This window comes from Carassius gibelio, chromosome A14 (genome assembly GCF_023724105.1).
Source record: "Carassius gibelio isolate Cgi1373 ecotype wild population from Czech Republic chromosome A14, carGib1.2-hapl.c, whole genome shotgun sequence".
Classification (NCBI taxonomy): Eukaryota; Metazoa; Chordata; class Actinopteri; order Cypriniformes; family Cyprinidae; genus Carassius; species Carassius gibelio.
In genome coordinates this window covers 25,582,153-25,609,039 of record NC_068384.1, presented here as the reverse complement: position 1 = coordinate 25,609,039, position 26,887 = coordinate 25,582,153, and the positions used below count along the sequence as shown (strand labels likewise).

The following is a 26,887-nucleotide window of genomic DNA, read 5'->3' as shown; positions in this document are numbered from 1 at the left end:
CAGTATTAAACTGAATTTGAAGTGCAAGAATATTTGATTAAGTGATTTTGATAAAAGTGCTATTAAAGCGCCAAAGGCATTGAACAACTTTCTGTAGCATCTATAGCAGAGGTGGCCAGTCCTGTTCCGAAAGGGCCATGATCCTGTAGAGTTTAGCTCCTGCCTGATTAAATGCAACTGCCTGAAGACCTTGGTTAGCTGGTTCAGGCATGTTTAATTTGGGTTGAAGCTAAACTTCGCGTTAAAGTGGTCCTCCAGAAGCAGACTTGGACACAGAAACCACAGAAACCAAATAAAATACCATTACAATCTCTGAACTATTTAATAACCCTTTAACTATTTAATCAATAGTTAATGAATATGAATATGCATATCACTGGGAAATTGAACGCCATAACCTAAAAAAAAAAAAAAAACTGTGCATCTGGACTCACTAAATTTTCTATAGTGAGAAATTACATTCACTAGCTTTTCCATGTTTTATTTATTTATAGGGCTTTTAAATGTCTGATATTATACTTAATTTAGTTATTGTATTGGAAGATAATTTATTACTTTTTGGGTGTGTGCAAGTGTGTCTGTTTTATCATTATTATGCCTTAGATTGGTTCAAAAGTATATTTATCTTAGACAAATCTATAGATCTTTTTATTTTCTATAAGTTTGGGATTATTATTGTCACATATATTAATAATAGTATCTATTTGAGATTTTAGTAGACATTTCAAATCTTAAACATTGCTGAACAAATATTTGTTTGTTTGTGGCTTCATTGAAGTTACAATCTGACAAGTACACTGCACAATATTAAAACACTGAAATTAGAAATAGAATTTGTCCTGTGTGAAAAAGCTGCCCTTTTATAAATTCCATTTATTGTACTATTAATATCTGTACAGTATGTGCCACCACTGCATTATATAAGTCAATTATGAAGTGCCACTCATCTTTATCATATCTATACAACCAAAGGGAAGCCACCTACACATGCCTGCATATCGACTGTGTTATCTCCATTTACTGACATACACTGTCTGAGCTTTCCATTCTGCCCTGCTATGATTTCAGTGAACATTCCACCTTATCTTACAGACTTTAGGTAGGTGCATTTGACTTGGGCCAATGAACAACAACACTTAACAACCACCTAATGGTTAAAACACTCTGAATATCACAGTAACTGCACAACAAGCTGGTATCATGTCAGCAAACTTTGGATGTACAAACACAACCCTTATCTTCAGAGAATGTAAAAATCTAGTTTTATATGCATTATGTGAAGTAATGAGAGGTGCATTACAGCAGCAGAGTTTTCAGATATTTATGAACAGTTCAACCATTAGATGGCAGAATAATTATATCTACTGAAACTTGAATGCACCGGTGAGAGCCACCTCCAAAAACTGTTAGCTCTGCTTGAACAGGTAATTATGAAGGACTAAACAATGCACACTTTCAGACTGTGGTTGTATCCAGGAGTATTTAAATTAGAAAGTGTATTTTTATCAAGAAAATATCAGATATCAAATTTAAAAAGTAAAGAAGATATACAAGATAATATCATCACTATGCTTGATTGACCAAAATTAACCATGGTTTTATAGTAAAACTGTAGTAACCATGTATTTTTGGCATTATGATTACCATGTGTATAACCACAATTTTACTACAAAGGTTTATTTTTTGGAATAATTAGGTCAAGACAAGATTTTGTCTCATATTCGGAACAATAGGTCAATGCAGCTATAGTTTGAATAAACTATAGGATCTATTGAAACTGTTCTAGAAGCTTGGATTTGTCAGCCATAGACATTCTTAAAGCCAGACTTTTTCCAGACTTCCTTGTCCTGAAAAACTTGCAGAGCTACAGTGTCTGGCAACATCACTTTCTGATTAAATAATAATAATAATAATAATAATAATAATAATAATAATAATAATAATAATAATAAATGTTACAGATTCGTAGAAAACTACACAAACCAATGGTACTGGCTCAAATGAAGGATTACCTGATTAAACCACAAAAAAAAACTTCTAAAAGAATTGATTTCTACTACAATAATCCATGTATCATATTGAGCTGCTAATGTTTTTATAATTGTTATGATACTGAATTCATCATGGTATGAAATAATATATTAGAATTAAACATGGCCAGAATGGTATGAATGGAAACTATAATCTTTAATCATTTTTATTCGGAGAAAAGAAACATGCCGAATGCGCACTTACAGTAGTACAAAAACTGTTCTAATTTCATAACCCTGGAAAACTTTCTGAAAGTTACCCATTTCATTGACATGTGATAACGGTGCATTCAGTAGTTTTTCATGTCACCGCCCTTCGGACAACTTTATTTTTTATCAGTCTTTATTTAAAAACATTTTCCTAAAGTTTGAGATGCCCTTCATAGACAAGATATTTTATAAACACAACAAAGCTGGAAAAATGTGAGTAGAAATCAGAAGGGTATATTACTGATTACAAAAAAAAAAAACAAAAAAAAAAAACATTGACTTCAGGCTATGGAACGGAGATGCTAAATGCTAGCTCATTTCAGGGTTTTGGCATACAAAAATATGTTGTTACCTCCCTACAGCACTGTATTTCATTTGTAGCTATGCACAGGGAATATATATGCATGATAAAGATCTAACTCTTCAACTTTCTTGAGTATAGCTGTGTCCCAATCTTCTGCATTCGAAGGCCTAATGCATCACAGCGATAAAGGCTATACCTTTTGAAAAAGCATTCAACAGATGGATCCTTTGCCTCCTGAACGATCCCAAGATTCATTGAATTTACCGCTGATTAAAGAACCGGATTTACTGACAAGATGCGCATTAACGATCGGCCGATCGTGATCGGAGCAGCCCTACTATCTATCTATCTATCTTTCTATCTGCCTCTTTAAATTCTGGAACTTTGCTATCTCATGCCAATTCATACGTATTTTACGAGGTGGCTAATTTGTACAAATTTGTACGACCTCACTCACTGTCTAAACCCCAGTGTCGGTTAGGTTTAGGGGTGGGGTGTAGGTGTAGGTCATTCGTACAAATTCATACCAATTGTGCAACTCGTAAAATACGCACAAATTCTTTAAAATACATAAAGTGCTTCATCCTCCATAAAATGCACTGCACACATATGAATATTTAGGATAAACTGTTCTGGAACAGTGTTGTAAATACTGATTTCTAGTTGTGTCCTGTTTTGGAAGGCCAAACAAAGCAGTTTCGCTTTAACAACAAAACACACAGCATCTCCGCAACATGGTTGCGACAACAGCCAGAATAAAAGTTATGCCTTTTTTCTTTGCATGAACATTTGGGCATTGTTATGCAAATCTTCCCACATTGTGATGTAGACATGTGGGAGCATGTTTAAATGAGGCATTTTAGGTCGGCGTGACTGACTCTTAACTTTTATAAAGTATATCTCTTTGGATTTGAGACTTTAGTCTATGCAACTTTAACACTAAGAGCTTGTAACACCCCAAAGAGAGAAAGAAAAAAAAACTGAAATCGCATCATATGACCCCTTTAAATTTGTGTGATCTATCCAAGCTCATTTTTACACACTTTCTTTAGTTTCCATTCATATTTTAGTTAGTCCATTGTGACCAAATAGAGTGACGTGAGTCAATTCAAATTAACAATGAGGGATGGTTGACATAAACTGACCTCTAAACTTAGACAGGCATAAAACACATTAGATGTTGCAATCCAGTTGGCTCAAAGCAGATTTACATAAAAGGAATATTAAAAACCCTTCAATTAAGCTCTCAGAAAAGAACTGGTCGGCAGAAAACCACATTCAAACAGCTTTCAGCAAATTAAGTGTCAAGAAACCGGAGAGAATTTGAGAAGGGTGAGAGGCAAAACGTGAGCATGTGGAAACAATTATTTGCTGCAGGCGGGATCTCTTAGCTTTCGGCTTACTGGGTGCTTCCACACTGCTGATCCATTTCAAGCCTGTTTCCACAATCAAACAACCCTATAATACTGCTTCCTCAACTGACTACGAAACCGTCAGGAGCTTCATAATGCTGCTTTCTCTCTGCATGTTTGGTTGGGAGAAGGAAAAAAATTGTGAATCTTGATTACAATGGTGACTCGTTTGCCGGAACCAAAGAGAAAATTATACATGGAATTTTAATGTAGAGTGTGGAGAGCTTGATACTACTTCTGGGAGGGGTCAGGAGGGTATTGATATTGTTAGACTGTGTGGAATGCTGGAAATGCATAAATAGCTGGAAGACTCACAGTAATCTTGCAGTCTTCCTTTGAATGCCTGGACACAGGTGACCTCGACTCAGCTTTTCTGCAGAAAACCTCATGAAAACCTGTAAGTTCTTTCTTTAACTATATGTTTTAATTGTACTGTACAGTGTTGAATTGCTTCTGCTTAATTATGTTCAATTAAAATATTATTTAGGGGCATGTGCATTTAAAGCTAGTATTTTATATGTCAAATGCATAATACATACAACTGTGTATACATACTAAATTAATTATATTTTGCATGGTGCATGAAGTTGGATAATAATAATATAAATTGACGTAATAATATATGCTAATATTATATAGGGATGTAAAAAGTATTTATAAAATATTATATTGTGTATCGCTTCACCAATTTCAACAAATCATGCAATTTCATTGCCAATCTTTCTAATTATTTCATGTAAGAATCCAGGAAACACAGAGTGAATTTGGTTATACTGACCTTCATTCTTTTATTCTTAGTCAGTGAATTACACAGTTATAACAAATCACTCATAGAGAAGTTTATGTATTCCCCTGTTTTACCATTGTCATATACAGTTGTTTAGTATGGAAGGAGTTGTCCAAAGTGTCCAAACCTGGTTATGGCATGCATCCACATGCCTGGTAAAATGGTTTATTGTTCCCTCACAGAACCAGCATGGAAAAGATGACATCCTTGAAAGTGAACTGCTGGCTGCAGTTGTTTACCGTGACTTTGGCCCTGCTGAGTGGAGTCCCTGCAATGCCGGTTGACATGGACCATGTGTGCATGGTCCTGTCAACAGCCAAGTATAGACTGATGTTTACTAGCCAGTGGACTCAGACTGCCTTCCCCAAACACTACCCTCTGTACAGGCCGCCTGCACAGTGGTCCCCCATCATTGGTGAGTGGGCTGCTCTTTCCCAAAAGCCTTTCAGAGAACTATTTTTTCTTAGTGTAAAGAACATTTTGATAATCTGGAGAACTTTTTTTTTTATATATAAAAAAACCTTAAGTGCAGTGAAAAGTTTTCATTGATGTCAAAGGTTAATGGAACCATAATTGCCTGTAAAAACATTGCTTTTTAAAAAGTTTAAACAACATTTCTTATGAGCCAATGTGCATATTTTTTGTATTGCATGCTGATCGTTATTGGATAATGGATAATATGGATAATAAAAATAATTATTTAAAACTTTCTTATAGAGTTTTGTAGAGTATCACAAAATTATATAAAAACTACTGTAAAATAATCTGAGTTGTCCAAAATGAGATAATGCCTCAAATTTTCCTATAAAAAAGTCAACCCCTCATAAGCTATTGTATAGCTCAAACTCTGTTCAATGGGTCTGAGCAAGACATGGCAGAGCTTGCTTGAGTAGCATGTTATGCACTGAAGTAGAAGTACAGTTTGAAAATAATTTTATCATTTTCATTATAGGAGTAACTCACAGCTCAGACTATCACATCTGGCAAATGACGAGAACTCCAGTAATGGGGTGAGAGAGTTCTCTGAGAGAGGAGAGGCTTGGACCCTGATAAAGGAAGTGGAGGCAGCTGGGGAATGGATCCAAAGTGTCTATGGCCTCTTTTCAGTGACAGCTGTGGTTGGAGGAACCAGTCTGGCAACCACAGAATTTGAAGTCTATACAAGACAGTCCTTAGTAAGTACACTGTACACTGCAGTAGGTTAAAGCAGTGTTGAGTACTCGAGACTCGGACTCGGTCTTGGACTCGGTCTCGAGACCGTATTTTAATGGTCTCGGTCTTGTCATGGACTCGTGTGCATTTTGACTCGGTATTGACTCGGACTCGAACATATTAGGAATCGGACTTATGCCCGAGTCCACTCGAGTCCCAATCAAAATATTTCATGATTATTACTGTATGTTAATGTTTATTTAAATAGATGTATGATTGACACATCCAATGACTGGTGATTTTCTTTTGACGTGAGACGTTAGGCCAGCAACACACTGCGTGGCGTGTCTGTTTTTAATTCGGCTCCCATGTTAACAGGTTAGATCTTGCAGACTGTCTGTGTGAGACGCGCGGAAAACCCGTGCATGCTAGAAATAGAACCGACGCCTATTTTTCACGCGACATGCGTGCATGTTGGAAGCGTTTACAGGCAAAATATACTAGGAAAATATGTTTATATGTAATTTTGTACACAAATACATTTTAATTCATGACATTTGGATATTTGAAAGTCTATAGGTTGACATAAATTCAGATATAAATGTAATTTAAAAAATAAATTAATAATGATCGATTGTCAAATATTGCACCTGTCAAACATACTCTATTTTGCCGTCAATACTGTTGACGGTGTCCTATCAGTAGGTGTGTAAAATTGATATTGTTGTCATGAAGACAAGAGCCTGGTTTTTTGGCGGCCTCCCTCTATGTCACCTACAGCCGCAGCAGCGCGCCAAGCGCCGCATGCAGGCACGCTTCTGGTGTGTAAACACAGAAAACGCGAAGCAGCCATCACATTTCTGGCACGCAGCAGAGACGCCACGCAGCCAGTGTGTCACCGGCCTTAAGTTACCCTCCTGCCATCCGCCTGTAGTGATCCCGCTTTCCAGAAAGCCACATTGCTACATTATTTCTCTCAACTGTGTTATTTTTACAAAGTAGGACAAAATGGTCACAGAAAAAAAAAAATATTGTTTAATTAAATTATATAATGAATACAGACACAGACTGACTGTCTCAACACTAAACATCTCCCCCCAAAAACATGTCTGACAGAATGCATTGAACTTATATGGCATTTGATCCAGCTTTCTTCCCCTGGCACATACACACTTTTGGATGAAATATTCCTGGACAGTCAGTCGGCTTTTGTGTGTATGCCCTCCGTAACTAAAAAAAAACTTCGACTAGTGTGTATTTTACCCTGCATTAAAACGCACCATCCAGTGAAATTAGCATTAGATTATCCGTTGCCGTTACAGAAAGTGATAAAATGGTAACTGTTGTCAGTCCCCGCTTCCTCTGCGCCAGTAGAGAGAGTTTTTAGTTGGGGTGGATTGATCATGAGACCACATCGTGCTCGGTTGGGTAGCAGGATGGTCTCCTCACTTATTTTTTTGAAAAGTAATTATGCCCATCTGTAATCTTCACAACATCTAAAGTGCACATAAACCAAGACATTGTAAGGATATTAGCAGTCATTAGTTAAGCTTCAAGGTTAAAAGTTATGTAAAAGCTGTTACAGTTGAACATTTACAGGTATAGTGGTACAGTAATGTTACTTGTACTAGAAGTGTTATGTAGAATTACAATGAACACTTAATATTGACAAGTAACACTTCATAATACTAATAAAATTACCTTTACACCACATACTATGTGGCCCTTTTAACCTTTATTGTTTCCACCAAACATTTTACATACTCTTGAAGATTTCTTTAGGTCTTGTCTCAGACCCAATCTCTCTGGTCTCGGTCTTGACTCGGACTCGACCCTTTCTGAACTCGGTCTTGACTCGGACTCGACCCTTTCTGAACTCGGTCTTGACTCGGACTCGACCCTTTCTGAACTCGGTCTTGACTCGGACTCAACCTCTCTGGACTCGATCTGGACTCGGACTCGAATGAGCTGGTCTTGACTACAACACTGGGTTAAAGCAAGGAAAAGCCTAAACCTTTCTTCAGCACCAAATCATGGCCCTGCATATGATGTATTTTTATGCATTTTATGCAGCTGTATGATACTAAAATGGTGGTTTTCAGTTAGCTGGTCAGGCTAAAACACCATGAGGCTGACCAGATCAACCAACTTAATTCTGATTTGGCTATACTGAGATACAGAACAGACCATCTTTGACCATCTACAGTAAGACCAGCAATCTTCACTGGCCTCCCAAGCATTTCATATAAAATATTAAAGAGATAATTGTAAATAATAAATCTTTCTAAATGAAAACCAGCCAGCAACTCATAATAGCTAATGAGCAGGATAAAACCAGAGTGGAACAGAACACTAATGGTCTTCTTGTTTTGCAGCTGTCCTTCATTGTCTGCATTGTGCCAAGTCCTGACTGGTTTGTTGGAATAGACAGTCTAAACTTCTGTTAGGGTGATAACTGGATCAGAAAACATAAACCTCGATCTCTACCCATACGATGCCGGCACAGACAGTGGTTTCACCTTTTCTTCACCAAACTTTGAGACTATTCCTCAAGACAAGATCACTGTCTAAAAGCAGATAACCCTACAAGTTACATAATATTAGCCAAGAAACAATGCTTCTTAGACCAGAATGAGCTAGTTTGCTGGTCTTTTTTTTTTTTTTTTTTTTGGTATAAGCTGTTCTCCCAGTCTGGCCAAGCTAGTGTTTAGCACCAACTGAAATGTTTCCATAAGACCAGCCTGACCAGACTTGGAGGCCAGAGGATACCAGGAGAAAATCTTAAGCAAGTATAAGATGCATTTTTTTCAGCAGAGTCAGCTTACTTTTGGAATCAATTCCTGAAAACAAACAAACAAAAAATCTTAAACCAGCCTAAGGTGATTTACTGGTTTAACCCTGTTTCAGTTTGTCACTGGTCAAAACTAATCCTAAAACCAGCAGACCAGACCACCTAACCCAATGCTATCTCACGGCCAATTCGTACGTATTTTACGAGGTGGCTTATTCGTACGACCACTCTCTGTACAACTCCTCGTAGTTTTTATACAATCTAGTATATAACCAAGTAAGTATTGTACGAGTTGTTGTAGGAATTCGTAATTCGTACAAATTCATACGAATTGTGCAACTCGTAAAATACTTACTTGATTTTATATACTTGATTTTTATAATACTTGAATTTGTAAGAGTGTGGTCGTACGAATAAGCCACCTTGTGAAAAATGTATGAATTGCGTGAGATCGGGTTGACCTAACCACCTTTTTTTCTGCAGGGATGGAGGTCTTGAGACAGATCTTGTTACATTTATGTCTTCTCTCAACTGATAACCGCATCATTCCCAAGTCACCCTGCAAACTCCTTCTACTATCCCAGACTGAAGCATCTCCCCCCAATAGCCAAAGTCTCCCTAAAAAAGATCAAGAACAACCAGATCTTCAGCTTACCCATTCTGCCGACCCAGTCCAATCAGATTCCAAGTGGGAATGAGATAGTTGGGTCCCTCATAATTAAGCATTGGGAATTTTTTGTAAAAATGAATTGTGATGTGAACACTGTAATGGTCTGTCGTAGTCTCCTCGCATAGAATCTATTCATGATATACTTGAATTTGAATCTTAAATGCATGTATTCTATTTTTAAAGGAAACACTACAAATCCATAGAGAGAACCTAAAGGCTTCAGAAAGGTTTATACACCCATGGTAATCAACACAACAAACTGCAAAACACGATAATGGAGTACAACCCCTTTAAAAGTTTTTTGCCACTCAGAACTCAGGAAGTGTTTGCATAGAAGTGAAATTTGTGCTTTGACTCCTTCCTTCTGTTTTCCTACTTGTACAGAAGTCATAGATATCAACAGATATTGATATTGATAGATATCAACCTTTTACAAGATCAGGATATCTGGAAAGCATCAGTGATGTAGGAGATCTCTAGGCAGGTTCAAGATGAGAAGCAATTATTTCTGCAAAATGTAAAGGATTCACTTTTGCTGTTTTAATTTAAATTCAGAGTAAGTAGTAATAAGTAGAAGTTTTATTTATCATACTGTAAAACATCAAATTAAATTTAGGCAACTTTCCATTTTAGTTTACACTTCACAAATATACATGTTTCACAAATAATATAAATGCTTAGCCCAAAATATTTTTTTTGTAATGAATATTTTGGCAAATTGGTGACAGAATTATTGTAATTAGTACAATTGTCATACATACGTTTTAATACAATCTGTTTGGATCATGCTTCCTTCTTTCTTGTTTTTTTTTTTTTTTTTTTTTTACACTACACAAAATTACAAATTCATATGAATTTGCCACCAATTTGTCTAAAAACATAAACTAGTTATTTTTTTCCCGAGATCAAGTTTCTCAGCCTCAATAGCCCCATTTAATTGGGCTGATAACTATTTGGGGGCAGTCAAGGCCTAATGGTTAGAGAGTCAGACTTGTAACCAAAAGATTACGGATTTGAGTCTCGGTAGATCTCACCACAACTGAGGTGAGACCCTTGAGCAAGGCACCAAACCCCTTCAACTTCTCCATAGGTGGCTGCCCACTGATCTCTCTCTCTCTCTCTCTCTCTCTCTCTCTCTCTCTCTCTCTCTGTGTGTGTGTGTGTGTGTGTGTGTGTGTGTGTTTATTACTGCAGAGCACAAATTCTGAGTATGGGACACAATACTTGGCTGCATGTAGCTGTCAATGTCACTTTTTTAAAGAGTGCACTGAAACATTAATATTTTGATTAGTTGATTTTATGATTATTTTATATTTCTCTTTTTCTATAAATACCCCTCTGGACTGTGAGGTGTCTGTCTGGTCACCTTGGGGTCTTTGTAAGGGTCAGTGTGGCAAGAAAGGGGTAAAACACAGAACCCGCTATATTCACATGCATCCTGCAAACAATGGGGCTGCCTGCCCATTCCTAGAAGTAAAGAAGCTCTGTATTCCTTACAACTGTGTGCGAATATAAAGAGGACCTACCATCCATACCTCATCCACAGGGACTTTAAAGGGAAATACTTGGTTATTTTAAAGCTATGATGTTGTAGGTGAGTTAACTAGCTTAAATGTGGTAATGAACAGGCTAGGCAACATATTCCAAGTTAAAAAGAAGATCGTACCCAAAGTAAAAATACAGCAATATTTGTTCTAATAGTTTACAGGCTGAGTTTGCTGTAAGTTTCACACTGTTCTCATGCACTGTTCATGGAGTCTGGTGCTCTTTGGTGAAAAAAATAAAATAAAAATAAATTGTTTTATATATATATATATACATATGTTAATTGCAAAACTGTATATAAAGTTGTACATACAAATAAATAAAACACATTTCTTTGTCATGCTTCTGTTGAAAATGAATGCTTCTATTACATTTTTTTTATACGTTTCTAAAAGATAATAACTGCAATATAATTTGTCCGTCTATGTGGGTATGTAAGTCATACTTAAAATGTGTGAATATCAAGAATATCCAATCAAATGTCAGGCATTTTCTTATTTCACTATTCAAAGCCACTTTTGCAATGTCTTCTAATAAGCATTTTTACGGTGGCCGATAGAGCTCAACACGATGCAATTTAAGAAAACACACGCAAATTGAAAAAACACCAGAAAAAAAAACAAAAAAAAAACACCTTCATCAGTTTGACAACACAAGTATTGCAAATCACAGCACATGCATCTAACGAAACGCACTGCAAAATCTGACAACACATGCATACAACAAAATGCGCTGCAAATCCTTTCACAACACATGCACATTTAGAAACGTTGCAAATCCTCACAACACATGCATTAACGAAATGTGCTGCAAATCCTCACAACACATGCAAATTAACATATGTGCTGCAAATAGCATTGACCACAACGGAAATGTTTCAAGGAGACCCCAAAAAGTGTCGGACCTGGCTGGGATTTGCTTATCATGCAGTGGCTACTGGTCAGTGGAGTTGTTGGTGAACTGAAAGGTGTTTTTATTTTTTTATTTTTTATTTTTATTGCCTGATTCCTTTATCTTTTGGATATTATTAGCCTAAATAAGCTGAATAATTACATGATTAAATGTAAAACGTTACTTAAAATGGCTAACTTTATTATCCTCAGCAAAATATAATTTCAAGGTTAATAATAATAAATTTGCAATGCTTTATTAATTGTTTCTTAATGTGCATGTGCTGTGCGGATTTGCAGCGCATTTCGTTATATCCGTGTGTTGTGAGAATTTGTAGCATTTCTTAATTTGCATGTGTTGTGAAGGATTTGCAGCGTGTTTTGTTATATTCATGTGTTGTGAGGATTTGCAGCATATTTCGTTATATGCATGTGTTGTGATGATTTGTAGTATGTTTCGTTATATGCATGTGTTGTGATGATTTGCAGTGAGTTTCGTTATATGTGTTGTGAGGATTTGCAGTGCATTCCGTAATATGCATGTGTTGTGATTGTTTGCAACACTTGTGTTGTCAAACTGATGAAGATGTTTTTTTCATTTGCTGGTGGTTTTTTTTTTTTTGTTTTTTTTTTTGTTTTTTTTTTGCATGTTTTTTCTTAAGTTGCAGCGTGTTGAGTTCTCTCGGCCACCATACATTTTAGTCAGTGAATCATTTCTAGGGTTCACACAAGTAACCACATTCTGGTGTTGTTCATCACAGTAATTTTGGACATAAACTATGGTGACAAAGTGTCACAAAATATTTTGTCTTGATCCTCTCTTGAATCCTTTTTGTTAAATACAGTATTTGGTTTAATATTTTGTTTTCTAATGCACAACATTTTCAAGTGTGACGCAGTATCTGAATAGTTTGGCCTGGATTGAAATTACTATATATTACACTATATATATTAACAAAGCAAGACATAAATAGGTTGAATATTTCTATTAACGTATTTAGGTTTCTCCCTAGTCTTATCATTGCTTTCTGTTAACCTTGTTTAAACATGACTCTACAAACAGCAGCTGGAGATTTCTCACACTAAACCTGCTGGGCACAAAAGTCTTTACTAGGTCATGTTATTGTTACTTGTAACTTTCTTACCTCAAAATGAATTGCTTTACAGTAATGAACGTGAGGCTGACAGGCCTGCTGCTAGCCAGTTTTGTAATTTTGGTTCCGGCAATGTATTTTGATTTAGGGGAACAGGAGGAAAAGTGTATCATTGAGGAGATTCCAGAGGACACACTTGTGTCAGGTCAGTGAAGAGCAATTGTGCTGTTGTTTGATCCTGAATGGGTCCGGAAACACTTTTCATTATATTCTGCTCACACTAACAAGTGATTTAATAAATATTTTGAAAATTTAATCCTACTTTTAATATGTGTAGAACCTTTTTTGCTGACTTTATGTGTGGGCTTTTGTTTGTTTGTGGTCCAAACATCACAATAAATTCCAGAGAATTGTCCTAGATACATTTGGCCCATTCTTATCAAGACAAAAACAGCCTGTTAACCACAAATCAGAGACTATTTAGGGGCTTATATCAAAATAGTAGTACAAAAGTAGTGTAATTTTTGTTTTTCATTTTTATTTTTTTCATAGTAATTAAATATATCATACCATGACATCTAGAATAAAAGGGACTGAAATATAATACTTATGGAAGCTACATATTGTGGAGTTAAAATACAGACCTGCATAATTCTTTCCTTAACTTCTTAAAATATTGGATTAAATGACAACATGAGGGTGAGTAAATGATAACAGAAATTTAATTTTCATGTGGTGAATGATCCATTTAACTCTTTATGCCAAGATTTTAACATGTATAGGGAATTCAGTTTTGTGGGTGATGGAGTAAAATGGTGCACTGCATATAGAAAGTAGCTACACTGGTCCTAATGTACTGTAAAAAAAATTGTAATAAGGACATTATCATTGTCTGTTGGTTTCTCCCTTCAGGCATGTTTCTGCTCGAGCACTGGGAAGAAAATAAGAAGGCCAATATCCAACAAAGGTTACTTACTCTCTGATAATTATGTGCTATTTGTATCTGTTTATTTTACTGCAACCAGGAACGTGAGGAGAAGTTTCGCCAAATGAGTGAGGATACAAATGGAAACGTTTTGTGGTGGGCCATTATTCAGACATCAATACTCCTCTCTGTTGGAATCTGGCAAATGAAAAACCTCAAAAACTTTCTAATTGAAAAGAAGTTGGTTTAGCTTTATGAAATAAATGACTGTGTGTCTGGACAACTGTAACATTTTTTTGAAGCATAATGTTGATTTCTAAATTACTTCATCTGAGCATAAACATCTGAGCATTTACCCAGCAATAATGTTTCATAACGTAAGTGATTTTAATAAATTCATAATACTTAAATAGGCTAGCTACCTATAGATTCTCCTCTTTGTGTTTTATTCCATTCTAACAGTGTGTTCCACTACGAATATTTAGGCGATTTATAATTATTCCACCAACATATCAAGCCCTTTAACTACGGTTATTAAAATAAAACTATCAACACAGCCATAAAAAAAAAAAAAAAAAAAAAATGTTGTTTGTTTGATTTATTGACTTTACAGTAAATATTAAGCCTAATTCGTCATGATTTACAATCTTAGGATCGTTTTGGTCACCATTGGGTGACGTGACGTTGTCGTTTCAAAAAGCATCGGACAATCTGCTTATTAGTTAGGGGAGACCGGGGATGGTTGTAACACGGGGAGAGTTGTAACACTACCAATTCCATGAATCAGGGACAAGATAGGAGTCATGTGACAATTTCAGTTTCATCAGGCTTCCTTTACAATCCCACATGGAGGTTTTCCAGTCTGTGTTGCTATCTCTCCTGAAGCTACAGCAGAAAATCTAATTCTGAGGTTAGAAAGTAAAAAAAAATAACAAGATAATATTTTGTTTAGTACTTCTACCGTTGTAGATAATGTTGTATGAGTTATATCAGGTCAAACTGTAGTTTCTCTAGTAAAGAATGGTGTATCAACCTTCTGCCAATTTCAAAGCACCATGCTAATACAGCTTGCTAAACAATGGGTGACAGTGAAGGGGTAGGTTGTAACACATGTTTTGAAAGTGTTACAACCATCCCCTTACGTACAACCAAGAACATTTTTGTGATTTTAACAACACTACAGAATGCCTAGAACTTGGTTGGGAAAAACAGATATTGGAGTCGATGCTAGTCTTTTAACAAAAAGCAGAAGAGAAAGTTAGGAAAGGAAAGTCTGTTGGGGCAATGGCAAAATCCCATGGAATCTGCCATGTAAACCTGAACAGATATTGGCAGAAATATAAACTGGAAGACCAGGGATTGAGGGACCTTCTTCGTGTAGGATACTACAGTCCTCACCAGGTCTTCGCCAGGGAGCAGGAGGAGTCTTTGTCATAAGCCAGAGAAGAAAATGAGAAGAAAATGGCAGGGCCTGATTGGTTTGGCTCGTTTATGAAGCGGAACCCCAGACTTTCAGTGATTTTTTTTTGTTGTTGTTCTTGTCACCATTGTGACTGGTAAAGAATGCATTTCATTTGTTCATTCTCTGGAGTGGGGATATACGTCTGTTAATTTGCTCACACACACACACACACACACACACACACACACACACACACACACACACACACACACACACACACACACGCACACACACACACACACATTTTGTGAAAAGTGGGGACATCCCATAGGTGTATTGGTTTTTATACTGTACAAACTGTATATTCTATGGCCCTTCACCAACCCTACACCTAACCCTAACCCTCACAGGAAACTTTGTGCATTTTTACCTTCTCAAAAAATATAAGTGTTTTGAAAAATGGGGACATGGGTTATGTCCTCATAAGTCACCCTCTCCTTGTAATACCTGTGTCATACCCATATCATTATACAGAGTTGTGTCCTGATATGTCACAAAAACAAGAGCACATACACACTCACACACACACACACACACACACATGAATGTGCACGTACAGACATGCACACACACAAAGGCACACATGCACAAAAACACACAATATGCTCATACACTCCCCATATTCACACATATTTATTGTTGCAGCCATTCATTTAAAATAAAACTGTTTTTGTGACATATCACTTGGAGTACCCTTAGTTTTTGTATATTTTGTCTACCTGTTACAACGTACCCCAGTATGTGTTACAACCTACCCCAGTAGTGGGGTAGGTTGTAACAAAGGACCACCTTGTATTTGTCATCATCTCACAAAGTCTGTGATATAGTTGAATAAATTTAAATTGTTGCCATTTGTAGTATAAACATGTGGGTACTTTGCCTAGAAGTTTTAGACATGTAGCCAAAAGAAAAAGGTAATTTTAGGCGCTGAAGAAAAAAGTGTTACAACCATCCCCGGTCTCCCTATATGATAACTAGTAGCGTAAACCTGCAATTTAGTGTACACGCGAATGATATACATCTGGATAGCAGTAAAAAAGACTTAGGGACATTTTTTTTTTATTTCTTTTCTTTTTATATTATTTTGTATATTTGGCTCAAACGCTACATCCAACTTTATTTTTTTACCCTCGTTTAATGTACATATAATCAGTTTATTTTTTATTTTATATTCACATTTTTAAGTCAATCATTAGTCCCTCAAAGTGTTTAAACTGCATTAATCCACTCAAGATGGATCTGTTTGCTATGAAGTAATATGTGTGATCTGACATAGGTTCTGTCTCAAAACCGTGTGAGCAGTCCACCTAGAAAGGGTTCTGGCAATAACAAGTGCTTACGATATTTACTGGCATTTGGTAATAGCAGCAGTTTTGGCATTATAAGCCAATCTTAGCGCTATATGAGGCTATATGGTAAACAGTTCACTTGTAGAAGTTGTAGCACACAGCTATTGCTGCAATTCATGTCACCTGGTCCTTGATGTGTCAGCTAAATTTTACAAATTGCAGCCACATCATCTGTAATGTTTGCTATCAGAGAGGTAGCACATTCAACAAACATTATTTATATATAACATTACAATTAACATTACAGTATACTTACATTATATATTGAGGTTTCAAAACGGTATAACGGTGCTGGTTTTACACTTCGTCGGAACATTAATTAATTATGTGGATATACTGCCTTCTGCTGGAGGTAATATAGTTCTACACAGAGAGGGCGTATTTGTTTTCCCCTATAGGAAAGCAGGACCTAGGCCTTTTGCAAAGCAAAGTGCCAGATCACCCCACTGTCTGAAAAAGTAAGATACGAAAGCATTTTTGCATTTCTTGCCTTGTTTCTGTTTTCTTATTTATACAGGAAAATTTCAAGAATGCTTACATATCAAAGTTAGAGATGACTGTTCAAAATCAAAGGTATGTATGTCAGTATGATTTATGCAAATTTTGACATTTTTATGACTTACAACTTCAAACCACAGAGGATTAGAGTAGAGTACAGTCTTTAGTATATGTAAAAACTACTGTATGTGTCTACTGCAATTTAAAATTTTTACTCAATTTCATTCTCCGTTAGTTTGCATGGAGATCACGGGTGGACAGCCTTTGTCAAGTGAACCCTCAGTTGGATTGAGAGCTGGACTCTGACTCCCGTTGTCTTTAAGCCAGTCTTCTGTAGCTCTGTCTTTGAAAACAAATTTTCTCCCAAAACTGCAGTTGTCTTGACTGCAGGTTTTTTGTATTTTACATTTTTTTTTTTTTTACCAGCCTTTCAGTGCATTATTCAAAGAAGCATTCCCACAACTCCATGACAAATATTCACTACTTTTAATTTATTGATTTACTTTACTTTTTTTTTTGCATTAAAGCAGTAGTTCACACAAAAATGAAAATGACTGAAAACAGCGTATCAGAATGATTTCTGAAGGATCATGTGACACTGGAGACCGGGGTAATGGCTGCTGAAAATTTAGCTTTACTGTCAGAGGAATAAATTAATTTTGAAATATATTAAAATACAAACAAAAAGTCAGAGGCAGAGAACGCTTTTTATTTGCATTTCAAATGGGGCTTGCATTCTTCTAAGACAACATGTGATGCTATATAGATGTAGGAACAGAGGATTTGAAGAAGAGAACACTATAAAAATATAATGTACCTTATTAATGTAACACTTGTCATTGAAAACATTCCAGTTCAAGACTGGCATTTCAATCCTACAAGTCAGAGACAAGGTGTGTTTTAGCTTGTTTGAGCTCTCTTTAATCATGTAAGATGAATAGATTGTTCCAACTGTTACAGTTTTTTAAGCAGTTAAAAACATTTTATTTCAAAGAGCTGTTTCTCTGTTTATTTCAGTTTCTACAGTGACAAGATCCTCGTCCTCTGCTAGCCTGTGTGATATGAACAGCTTTCATCTCTAAATAAAGTTGAAACTAAGTTTTAGAGTGTAAGTAAACATTTAGAACAACTTGTTAAAAGTCCTTTAGTTTCGCATTTAACATTTTCATAATATTTATTTTTATATTTGATTCAGTGATACTAACCTGTTTCATAATCAGCTGTACAGAACAAAACTGACATGACAGAGAAATGTATACCTTATTTTATTGCATTCCAGTTGACTGCGTTTGATGACTTTTTTGAAAAATCATAAACATCCCTTATGAAAGTCTGTGAAATATTATCTGTCATGTCTGTTTTCTCAGAATAGTCTGTGCTTTAATCACTGAATAACTTGCTTGTGATTTGTCTGGTTGTTCTTTCTCAGAGCTGACAGCATAGATCTCAACAGAAGGGGGCACACTCACACAGTAAACATCCTTTATTTTTCTGTATACTTATCCTTATGGCATTTACTGTTGAGTATACACAACCCTGTCCTGATATATACTTCTGTTTTTTTTTTTTTTTTTCATCCATAATTTGTGACTGCAGTTGTATCTGATCAAATGTGCATTATTATTCTTTAGCTTGGGTTAAATTAATTAATTTTACTTGGTCGGATCAGCAGCTACGCAAAGAATGTCTCTATTTGTTTCTCTGTTGTGCCACAGGATTTACACAAGCTCCAGTATGGATCCAGAACACTTGAGAAGAGATGATTCCAACCCCTCAGAGGACCTCAGATGACCATGAAACAACATACAGAACTAACAAATATTGCTACAAGTGAGATTTCATCATATACAGTAATAATTGCTATTAATAGTGTTCATTGTCTGTCTTGTATTAATTTTTCATTTGCACATAAACTGACAGTCACCACTTATAAGCTACTACTAAACATTGTAGAAACTTAATTTTCTGTAAAGTTGCTTTGCAATGATTTGTATCGTAGAAAGTGCTATACAAATTATTTAATTTAATTTAATTTAATCTACCCAGATGTCCTGAGTAGAATTTGTCTTAGAAACTCACCAATGGACTGTCGCATAGGTTTGTCAGCACTAGAGATCCACTGTTACTCTATTTCAATAAAGTATGCTGATAATCAAGCTTGTTGTGGCTAATAAAATATCAGTTACTTTCCCTATTTACATTTTATTCCTTTCAACAACAATTATTAGCTTATTAATTAAAAACTACTAACTTTACACAAAATAGTCATATTAAAAGACTTTACAATGCATATAGCAAACAGACCTAGTATTATTAATAACATTGTTTTCATAAAAAAAAAAAAAAAAAAAAAAAAAAAAAAAAACTGAAACCTTGGTAACTATATTTTCATCCTTTAAATCTAATTGAAAAGTAATGATTGCAACAAATTTATTTTAGTCTTTGATGCATGAAATATTAGATTACAATTTTATAAAACCTGAAATTAAGGTGCTGATAAATGAAACTATAGTACTAAACTAAATCAAAAACTAAATCATAAACTAAAATCAAAACAAAATAGTCAGAAACTAGAAAAAAAAACAATAAAACTACAATGATATTCCTAAAACTGTATATATATATACCATAATATAATTATTGCTGTTTCATTTAATAATCAATAATAAGAGATTAAAACACATTAATCGAGTAGTATTGTATCAGGGCATTAGTTTGAAAGGTATAAAATATATAAAACTAATTTCTCTGTAATAACTACAGTGAGTATTTTTTATATGAATGCATAAAAATACTAACTGTTGTTAATGCAGAGAGATAATATCTTAATAAATAAATTATAAAACAATAGGGGTTATGCACAACTGACTTCCAAAATTATGTTCATTAAATATGAAGCAGTTATACTCATGATACCAAAGATTTTGATAATGAATGTCCATCACATATGCAAACTGATATCTAAAAGTTTTTTATTTTTATTCTTTTCACTAAAATTTACATATAAAAATGCATAAAACATCAACCATAAAACCAGCTAGCTAGTTTAACTGATTATCTTATAAATCCTTAGGCGTTTTATTTTCCCTCACATTTTGTTTTGATTGTTTCACATGAAATGTTGGGCATGTTAATACTTAAATACAATTAATAAAAAGCTAAAACACTGTATATATCATATATCATATAATTAAATTTTTATTTTTGGATTCCTCTCAGAAGAGTGGATTGTGCTTTTGAGATGTCAAAAGCAGCACTCGTTTCTCAATGATATCAACAACCCATTTATACAATCTCGCTGTATACTTTGTTCTGCAATGAATGGTCTCTTCCATTTAGGTACAGTTCCTCACAGAGCATCAAGTCAGAGCACTATGGGTAGCCATTCAGTGCCACTGTCAGGTATTTCTTCCACTAAAGAATGACTCCACTGTCTTGAATCTTGGAAAACTATTCTATCTTACTATGGATGCCCTAAGTAACATGAGAAGTCTCTCTTGCAGCAGGGAATTCTCCAGTGGTCTACGGGAGCCGGTGATGAATCCATCCCATAATGTGGCGAGTCACCATGGGAAACACCTGTGTTCAAACTCCCCTGTCTACAAATAAGCCTCTGCGTCCTCCCTGGGACCCCCGCCATGATTTATATACCCCAGTCCAAAAGCAATATGGATAATCACATCTCAAAATATTTTTTATATGTCACAAAGCTGTGCTTTTTTACCAGATCCTTTTAGGCGAAAGGCATCAGGCCTATTAATGTAATCACCATACAGGCCTGTAGCCAAGCAATGAGCACACTGCATTGCTGACCTATTAACTGACTCTCTTATGATGCCGCAATACATTAAACACTGCCTCTCAATGAACTGTAAACATCTGTGCTCTTGTTTCCATAAATGTATTGAAGCAGTTAATCACAGACCCTTGTTGAACAGTTTGTGAGTGTGAATTTTAATATGCCATTTTGCGCATAACTCAAATAACTGTATTTTTCGGACTTTAAGTCGCACCTGAGTATAAGTAGCATCAGTCCAAAAATACTTCATGAGGAGGAAAAAAACATATAAGTCGCACTGGACTATAAGTCGCATTTATTTAGAACCAAGATAAAACATGATCGTCTACAGCCGTGAGAGGGCGCTCTATGATTTCTACAGGAGCACTGAGCAGCATAGAGCGCCCCCTCGCAGCTGTAGACGGTAATGTTTTCTCTTGGTTCATTTCTTTTGGTTCATGTCAAATTCATTTTGATAAATAAGTCGCACCCGACTATAAGTTGCAGGACCAGCCAAACTATGAAAAAAGTGCGACTTATAGTCCGGAAAATACAGTAATTAAATTTATGCATTTATCCAGCTTTTATCCAAAGCGACTTACAGTGCATTTAGGCTAACATTTTTTACCTAACATGTGCTCCCTGGGAATCCACAACCTTGCGCTGCTAACGCAATGCTGAATAAAAAGGTAAATGTCTTCCAAAACAACAATAGACTAAACCAACTTCCATTGTAAAAAAAAAAAAAAAAAAAGAAGACAAAAGAAAGTCAAATGACATTAGGGAAAGTAAATGACAATTTCACTTCTGGGTAAACAGTCACTTTAAACATTGGAACAAACCTTCAACTACAAGTTTGAACAATAGTAATAATAATGTTTGACTAGGCAAACAGCACTATGTTGGTCACTCCCCTGCTGGCCTCACAGCCAGTGTATAGGCTAATCTAATGTAACATTTGGAAAACTAGCCATAATGCATAGAGCAACTAAATGAGTAATATTTACAGTTACAGTGCTCCTTCCTGCTGTAGTCCCAAAGCACTTATTACTTATGGAAAACCGCAAGAGCTAAATAAGTTCCAGCTCCTTCAAATTTCAAACACCTCCAGCCAGGTACTCCAAATATTTTATGTTGTCTAAAAAACAGTCCTTATAAATCTAGTGGCTGCAGAGCAGATGAACACTTTAGCACTCAATTAATGTGAAGAGCTATGACAGTGTATGACAGGGAAAGAAGAGACGGTTATACCTTAAGGGCCTCGACTGATCAAAAGACCAGTGTCATATCTACACAAACTGCTGAGAAAGATGGCACTATTACGCTGATTACAGCTCCTTAAAAGTTTGTCTTTGATTCAAGTGAATGTCTTAAGGGGACAGGATATTAAGAGACATTATACAAATGTTTTTTAAACCGCAATGGAAGGTGACAACCTAATTCCATATTTAAACCAACAGTTACGTAGTTTCTTAATCTAAATTAATGAATCATGCTTTTAATACAAATGTCCCTACACTCACAGAAATAAAGGTACAAAAGCTGTCACTGGGACTGTACCTTTTCAAAAGGTACACTGTTGTACCTACTGGGTTCTAATATGTACACTTTAAGTACTAATAAGTACCTTTAAGGTACCAAAATGGATACAAATATGTACCTTTTGAAAAGGTATAGCCCCAGTGACAGCTTTTGTACCTTTATTTCTAAGAGTGCATTGTTCCTTCTTAAGTTTGAACAACAGGGATTCTATTATATATATAGGAATTATATTATATATGGACATACATACAAATGAACACATGGTTCATGTTGTATATGGTGCATACAGTAAATGTGAAATGTTATAGTGATTTGATGTGCACTATGCATCACTTCATATTAAACTTCTTCTCTCTCTACCCCTAATAGTCAGTGTTTCCTCTAGTCATTCAGCTAAAAGCACATCTGGTTGCTGTTTTCTCCTGATGTGGTGGTGTACTTTCATATGGGGTACTGTGAGTGAGCGTGTGTGTGTTTACAATAATCACTTCCCACAATTACTACAACAGAAGAAAAAAAAAAGTTGTTGGAGGCAGTTAAGTTTCCAGGCTGCTCACCTCTTTGGAATGCAAAAGATAAAAAAAAAAAAAAACACACAGGACCGTCACTAGTTCGGTAAAGTAAAAAAAAAAAAAATGAAGATAGAACTCAATTAGGATTGCCTTGTTATTAAAGTGGCATGTTTAGTTTCAGTATAGGGAGCTTAAGGTCCCATATGTATGAAGTGTAGTATTGGTTAATCTGAGACATTGGCACACACAACTGGAACTCATTAGCCATCCATATGCATCATGAGGGCTCACCTCTCCCCAACTCCATCTCTGGGACTGAAATTATGCAGATTTTCAACAAATACAATACACATTTTATTTAGCACTAAATGTGGGATAGTCAGTTTTCAAGGTGACTAAACAAGGTGCATTTCATTGCATCACCACAATTCAAACAGTGGTCGGGCATTAGCGTTTCGAATGGCTAACTATAATGTAGCTTGCCCTGAAATGGCTGTAATTGAATGCCTTGTTACATATTTGGCTTATAAAGTTTGGTAAAGTGGTGGCATGATTGAACAGTAGCATAATAGTGTTGTACAGATTTTGAGGATGCATTATGCGCTTAATTAAAAGACATGCAGTTGTGTAATTTCACCATTAGAATAAAGCTGACAGTGAATGTGAGGGACAGTGTGACAAAGAGGAAAAGCAAACTACGATAGTGCTATGCATAATTTTACTTTATGCATATTGTGCAGATTATATGAATGTTCTTTGAATAGTTTAGCATGTTTAGCACAGTGTGAAGTGTTTTATTGTGCTCAGCATTTCATTTCCAGTGTGACAATTGAACCAAAAGTATCTTTTACTTGGCTTATTATTTTATTGTACTACTAAAAGACACGTTTATTACACAAAAAGAGGTAAAAATGCAAAATAATTTTATATTTCAAGCTGAATGTTACTAAATACAATACAATACTTAGCAAGTTGATACGTTTGAAGTGTTTATGTATGAGTATTTCTTTTTTTTTTTTATAGTATGCATAACAGTGACTACGTTTACAAGCTGTTAAAATTCGGGTAATGGTCGGGTTAAGGTCACTATTTGGGTTTCTGAAACATTCGGGATAACCCGTTTACATGCGTGAGCAGAGAGAGTTACTTCTGTATACATGGAATGTGTAATCAGTCGCCAATATCCCGATGTAAACGGCGTCGCACGGTTAGCGTCTGGACGTAATACGCAATATGCATCATTTCCGATTCTTCTTCCTGTATCCAAAGACTCAAAAGACCAAGATTCCTTGCGAATAGAACATGCGCAGAACACACATTTTGATGGGGATATGCCGAAACGCGTTTACAAGACCAAATATTCGGGTTAGAAAAGGGGTACCCCAGGTATAATATCCCGGATTTTAGAAACCCGGATATGAGTATATCCTGGTTTTTGCCGGTGTTAACATGGCCGTGCGCGACCGGGTTATTGCTAATATCCCGGTTTTGAACGGGTTATTGGCTGCATGTAAACGTAGTCAGTATCTTGTGAAAATAATACTGATATTAAAGGGAAATAATGCAATTTTAAACAATATACAAGTGTTTTCGGACACTTAATTTCATGTTAATTGCAATTAAATGAAAATAGGTCACACTTCATTTTAAGGTCCAATTCGCAATTTTAACTAAATGCTAACTACAAATTTTACCTCAATTAATTTAGGTGTAGGATTAAGGGATCCAAAATATGGTCAAGGCAGAGTGCAAACTAATGTGGCGCACTCTGCTAAGGCACTGGTTCTGAACCTCTGAGGTCATGGGTTCGAATCTATTGAGTTTAATGTTATTAAGGGGGAAGTCGTGGCCTAGTGGTTAGAAAGTATGACTCCTAACCCTAAGGTGTGGGTTCGAGTCTTGGGCCGGCAATACCACGACTTAGGTGCATCCGAACTTTAATTGAGGACAGTAAGAATGTTATGGTTCTAGAAACGGCTTTGGATGTGTCTAGCTCAGGGATTCCTGTACATTGTTCGGTTCCGGCAACAGAGCCCCAGCAGCAGGGCAACTGGGTGACAGTGAGGCAGCGTTGTCGTGGGTCAAAACACAGCTCTTCTGTTCTGATCAAAACATTAAACAGGTTCTCCCCACTCAGTGATGCACCCACTGAGAAACCTGATGAATGTGCTCTAGTCATTGGTGATTCTATTGTACGGAACGTGAATATAGAGACACCAGCCACCACAGTCAAATGTTTACCAGGAGCCAGAGCACCTGACATCTTGGCAAATTTAAAAATGCTGGCTAAAGCTAAACGTAAATATAGTAAGATTGTTATTCATGCCGGCGATAATGATGTTCGACTTCGCCAGTCTGAGATCACTAAAAATAACATTAAAGAGGTGTGTGAACTTGCAAGCACGATGTCAGACACTGTAACATGCTCTGGTCCCCTCCCTGCTTACCGTGGTGACGAGATGCATAGCAGATTGTCATCACTAAATGGCTGGATGTCTAAGTGGTGCCCACAGAATAACATAGGTTTCATAGACAATTGGATGAGCTTTTGGGGCAGACTTGACCTGTTGAAAAGAGATGGTCTTTATCCCTCCTGGGGTGGCGCCACTCTTCTCTCTAGAAATATGGCAAATAGTCTTAGTGTTTATACTTGACTAACTGGGGCCCAGGTCAGGAAGCAGACAGACTGGCTAAACCGCCCGTCTGCTAGCTACCTCACGTCACAGAGGTCAGTTAATTCTCAGCACATAGAGACTCTTTCACCTAGATATCACACTATAGAGACTGTGTCTGTTCCCCGGACTAGAAAATTCAAAAAACGTCCAAACCAAGTTAAGATGAACAATTTAATTGAGGTTCAACACATAAAAAACAGATGATAAAGCTTGGCTTATTGAACATCAGATCCCTTTCTACGAAAACACTTTTTGTAAATAATATGATCACTGATCATAATATAGATGTGCTCTGTTTGACAGAAACCTGGCTAAAACCTGATGATTACATTATTTTAAATGAGTCCACCTCCCAAGATTACTGTTATAAACATGAGCCGTGTCTAAAAGCCAAAGGGGGAGGTGTTGCTTTAATTTATAACAACGTTTTCAGGATTTCTCAAAGGGCAGGCTTCAAGTATAACTCGTTTGAAGTAATGGTGCTTCATATAACACTATCCAGAGAAACAAATAATGATAAATCCCTTGTTATGTTTGTACTGGCTACTGTATACAGGTCACCAGAGCACCATACATACTTTATTAAAGAGTTTGGTGATTTTACATCCGAGTTAGTTCTGGCTGCAGATAAAGTTTTAATAGTTGGTGATTTTAATATCCATGTTGATAATGAAAAAGATGCATTGGGATCAGCATTTATAGACATCCTGAACTCTATTGGGGTTAGACAACATGTTTCAGGACCTACTCATTTTCGAAATCATACTCTAGATTTAATACTGTCACATGGAATTGATGTTGATAGTGTTGAAATTATTCAGCCAAGTGATGATATCTCAGATCATTATTTAGTTTTGTGCAAACTTCATATAGCCAAAATTGTAAATTCTACTTTTTGTTACAAGTATGGTAGAACCATCACTTCTACCACAAAAGACTGCTTTTTAAGTTATCTTCCTGATGTATCTAAATTCCTTAGCATATCCAAAACCTCAGAACAACTTGATGATATATCAAAAACTATGGACTCTCTCTTTTCTTGCACTTTAAATACAGTTTCTGCTTTACGTTTAAGGAAGGTTTAGGAAAACAGTTTGACACCATCGTATAATGAGCACACTCGCACCCTAAAGAGAGCAGACTGAAAAATCGAGCGCAGCTGGAGGAAAACAAAAGAGGTATTTCGTATTGCTTGGCGGGAAAGTAACCTATCCTACAGAAAAGCATTAAAAACTGCTAGATCCAATTACTTTTCTTCTCT

General features: G+C 36.0%; 2 protein-coding genes and 1 pseudogene across 4 annotated transcripts in view; all 3 read left to right on the top strand.

Annotated features, from left to right (window-relative positions):
* Positions 1 to 26,887, top strand: part of LOC128026946 (ligand-dependent nuclear receptor corepressor-like protein) — a 450,432-nt gene that overhangs the window by 147,262 nt on the left and 276,283 nt on the right. The window lies entirely within an intron of this gene.
* On the top strand, positions 4,110 to 10,871 carry LOC128027104 (spondin-2-like; annotated as a pseudogene).
* LOC128027103 (transmembrane emp24 domain-containing protein 11-like) lies at positions 12,874 to 21,131 on the top strand. Its single transcript, XM_052614412.1, has 6 exons — positions 12,874 to 13,090; positions 13,891 to 18,227; positions 18,549 to 18,591; positions 18,835 to 18,949; positions 20,459 to 20,521; positions 20,623 to 21,131. Exons 1-2 carry the CDS (start codon positions 12,943 to 12,945, stop codon positions 14,058 to 14,060), a joined length of 318 nt encoding a protein of 105 aa, XP_052470372.1. The 5' UTR covers positions 12,874 to 12,942; the 3' UTR covers positions 14,061 to 18,227; positions 18,549 to 18,591; positions 18,835 to 18,949; positions 20,459 to 20,521; positions 20,623 to 21,131.

Coding starts and splice junctions, on each gene's coding strand:
- LOC128027103 (XM_052614412.1), top strand. CDS start 12,943: ATGAATTGCTTTACAGTAATGAACGTGAGGCTGACAGGCCTGCTGCTA. Junction 13,091..13,890: donor AGAGGACACACTTGTGTCAG/GTCAGTGAAGAG, acceptor CTATTTGTATCT/GTTTATTTTACTGCAACCAG.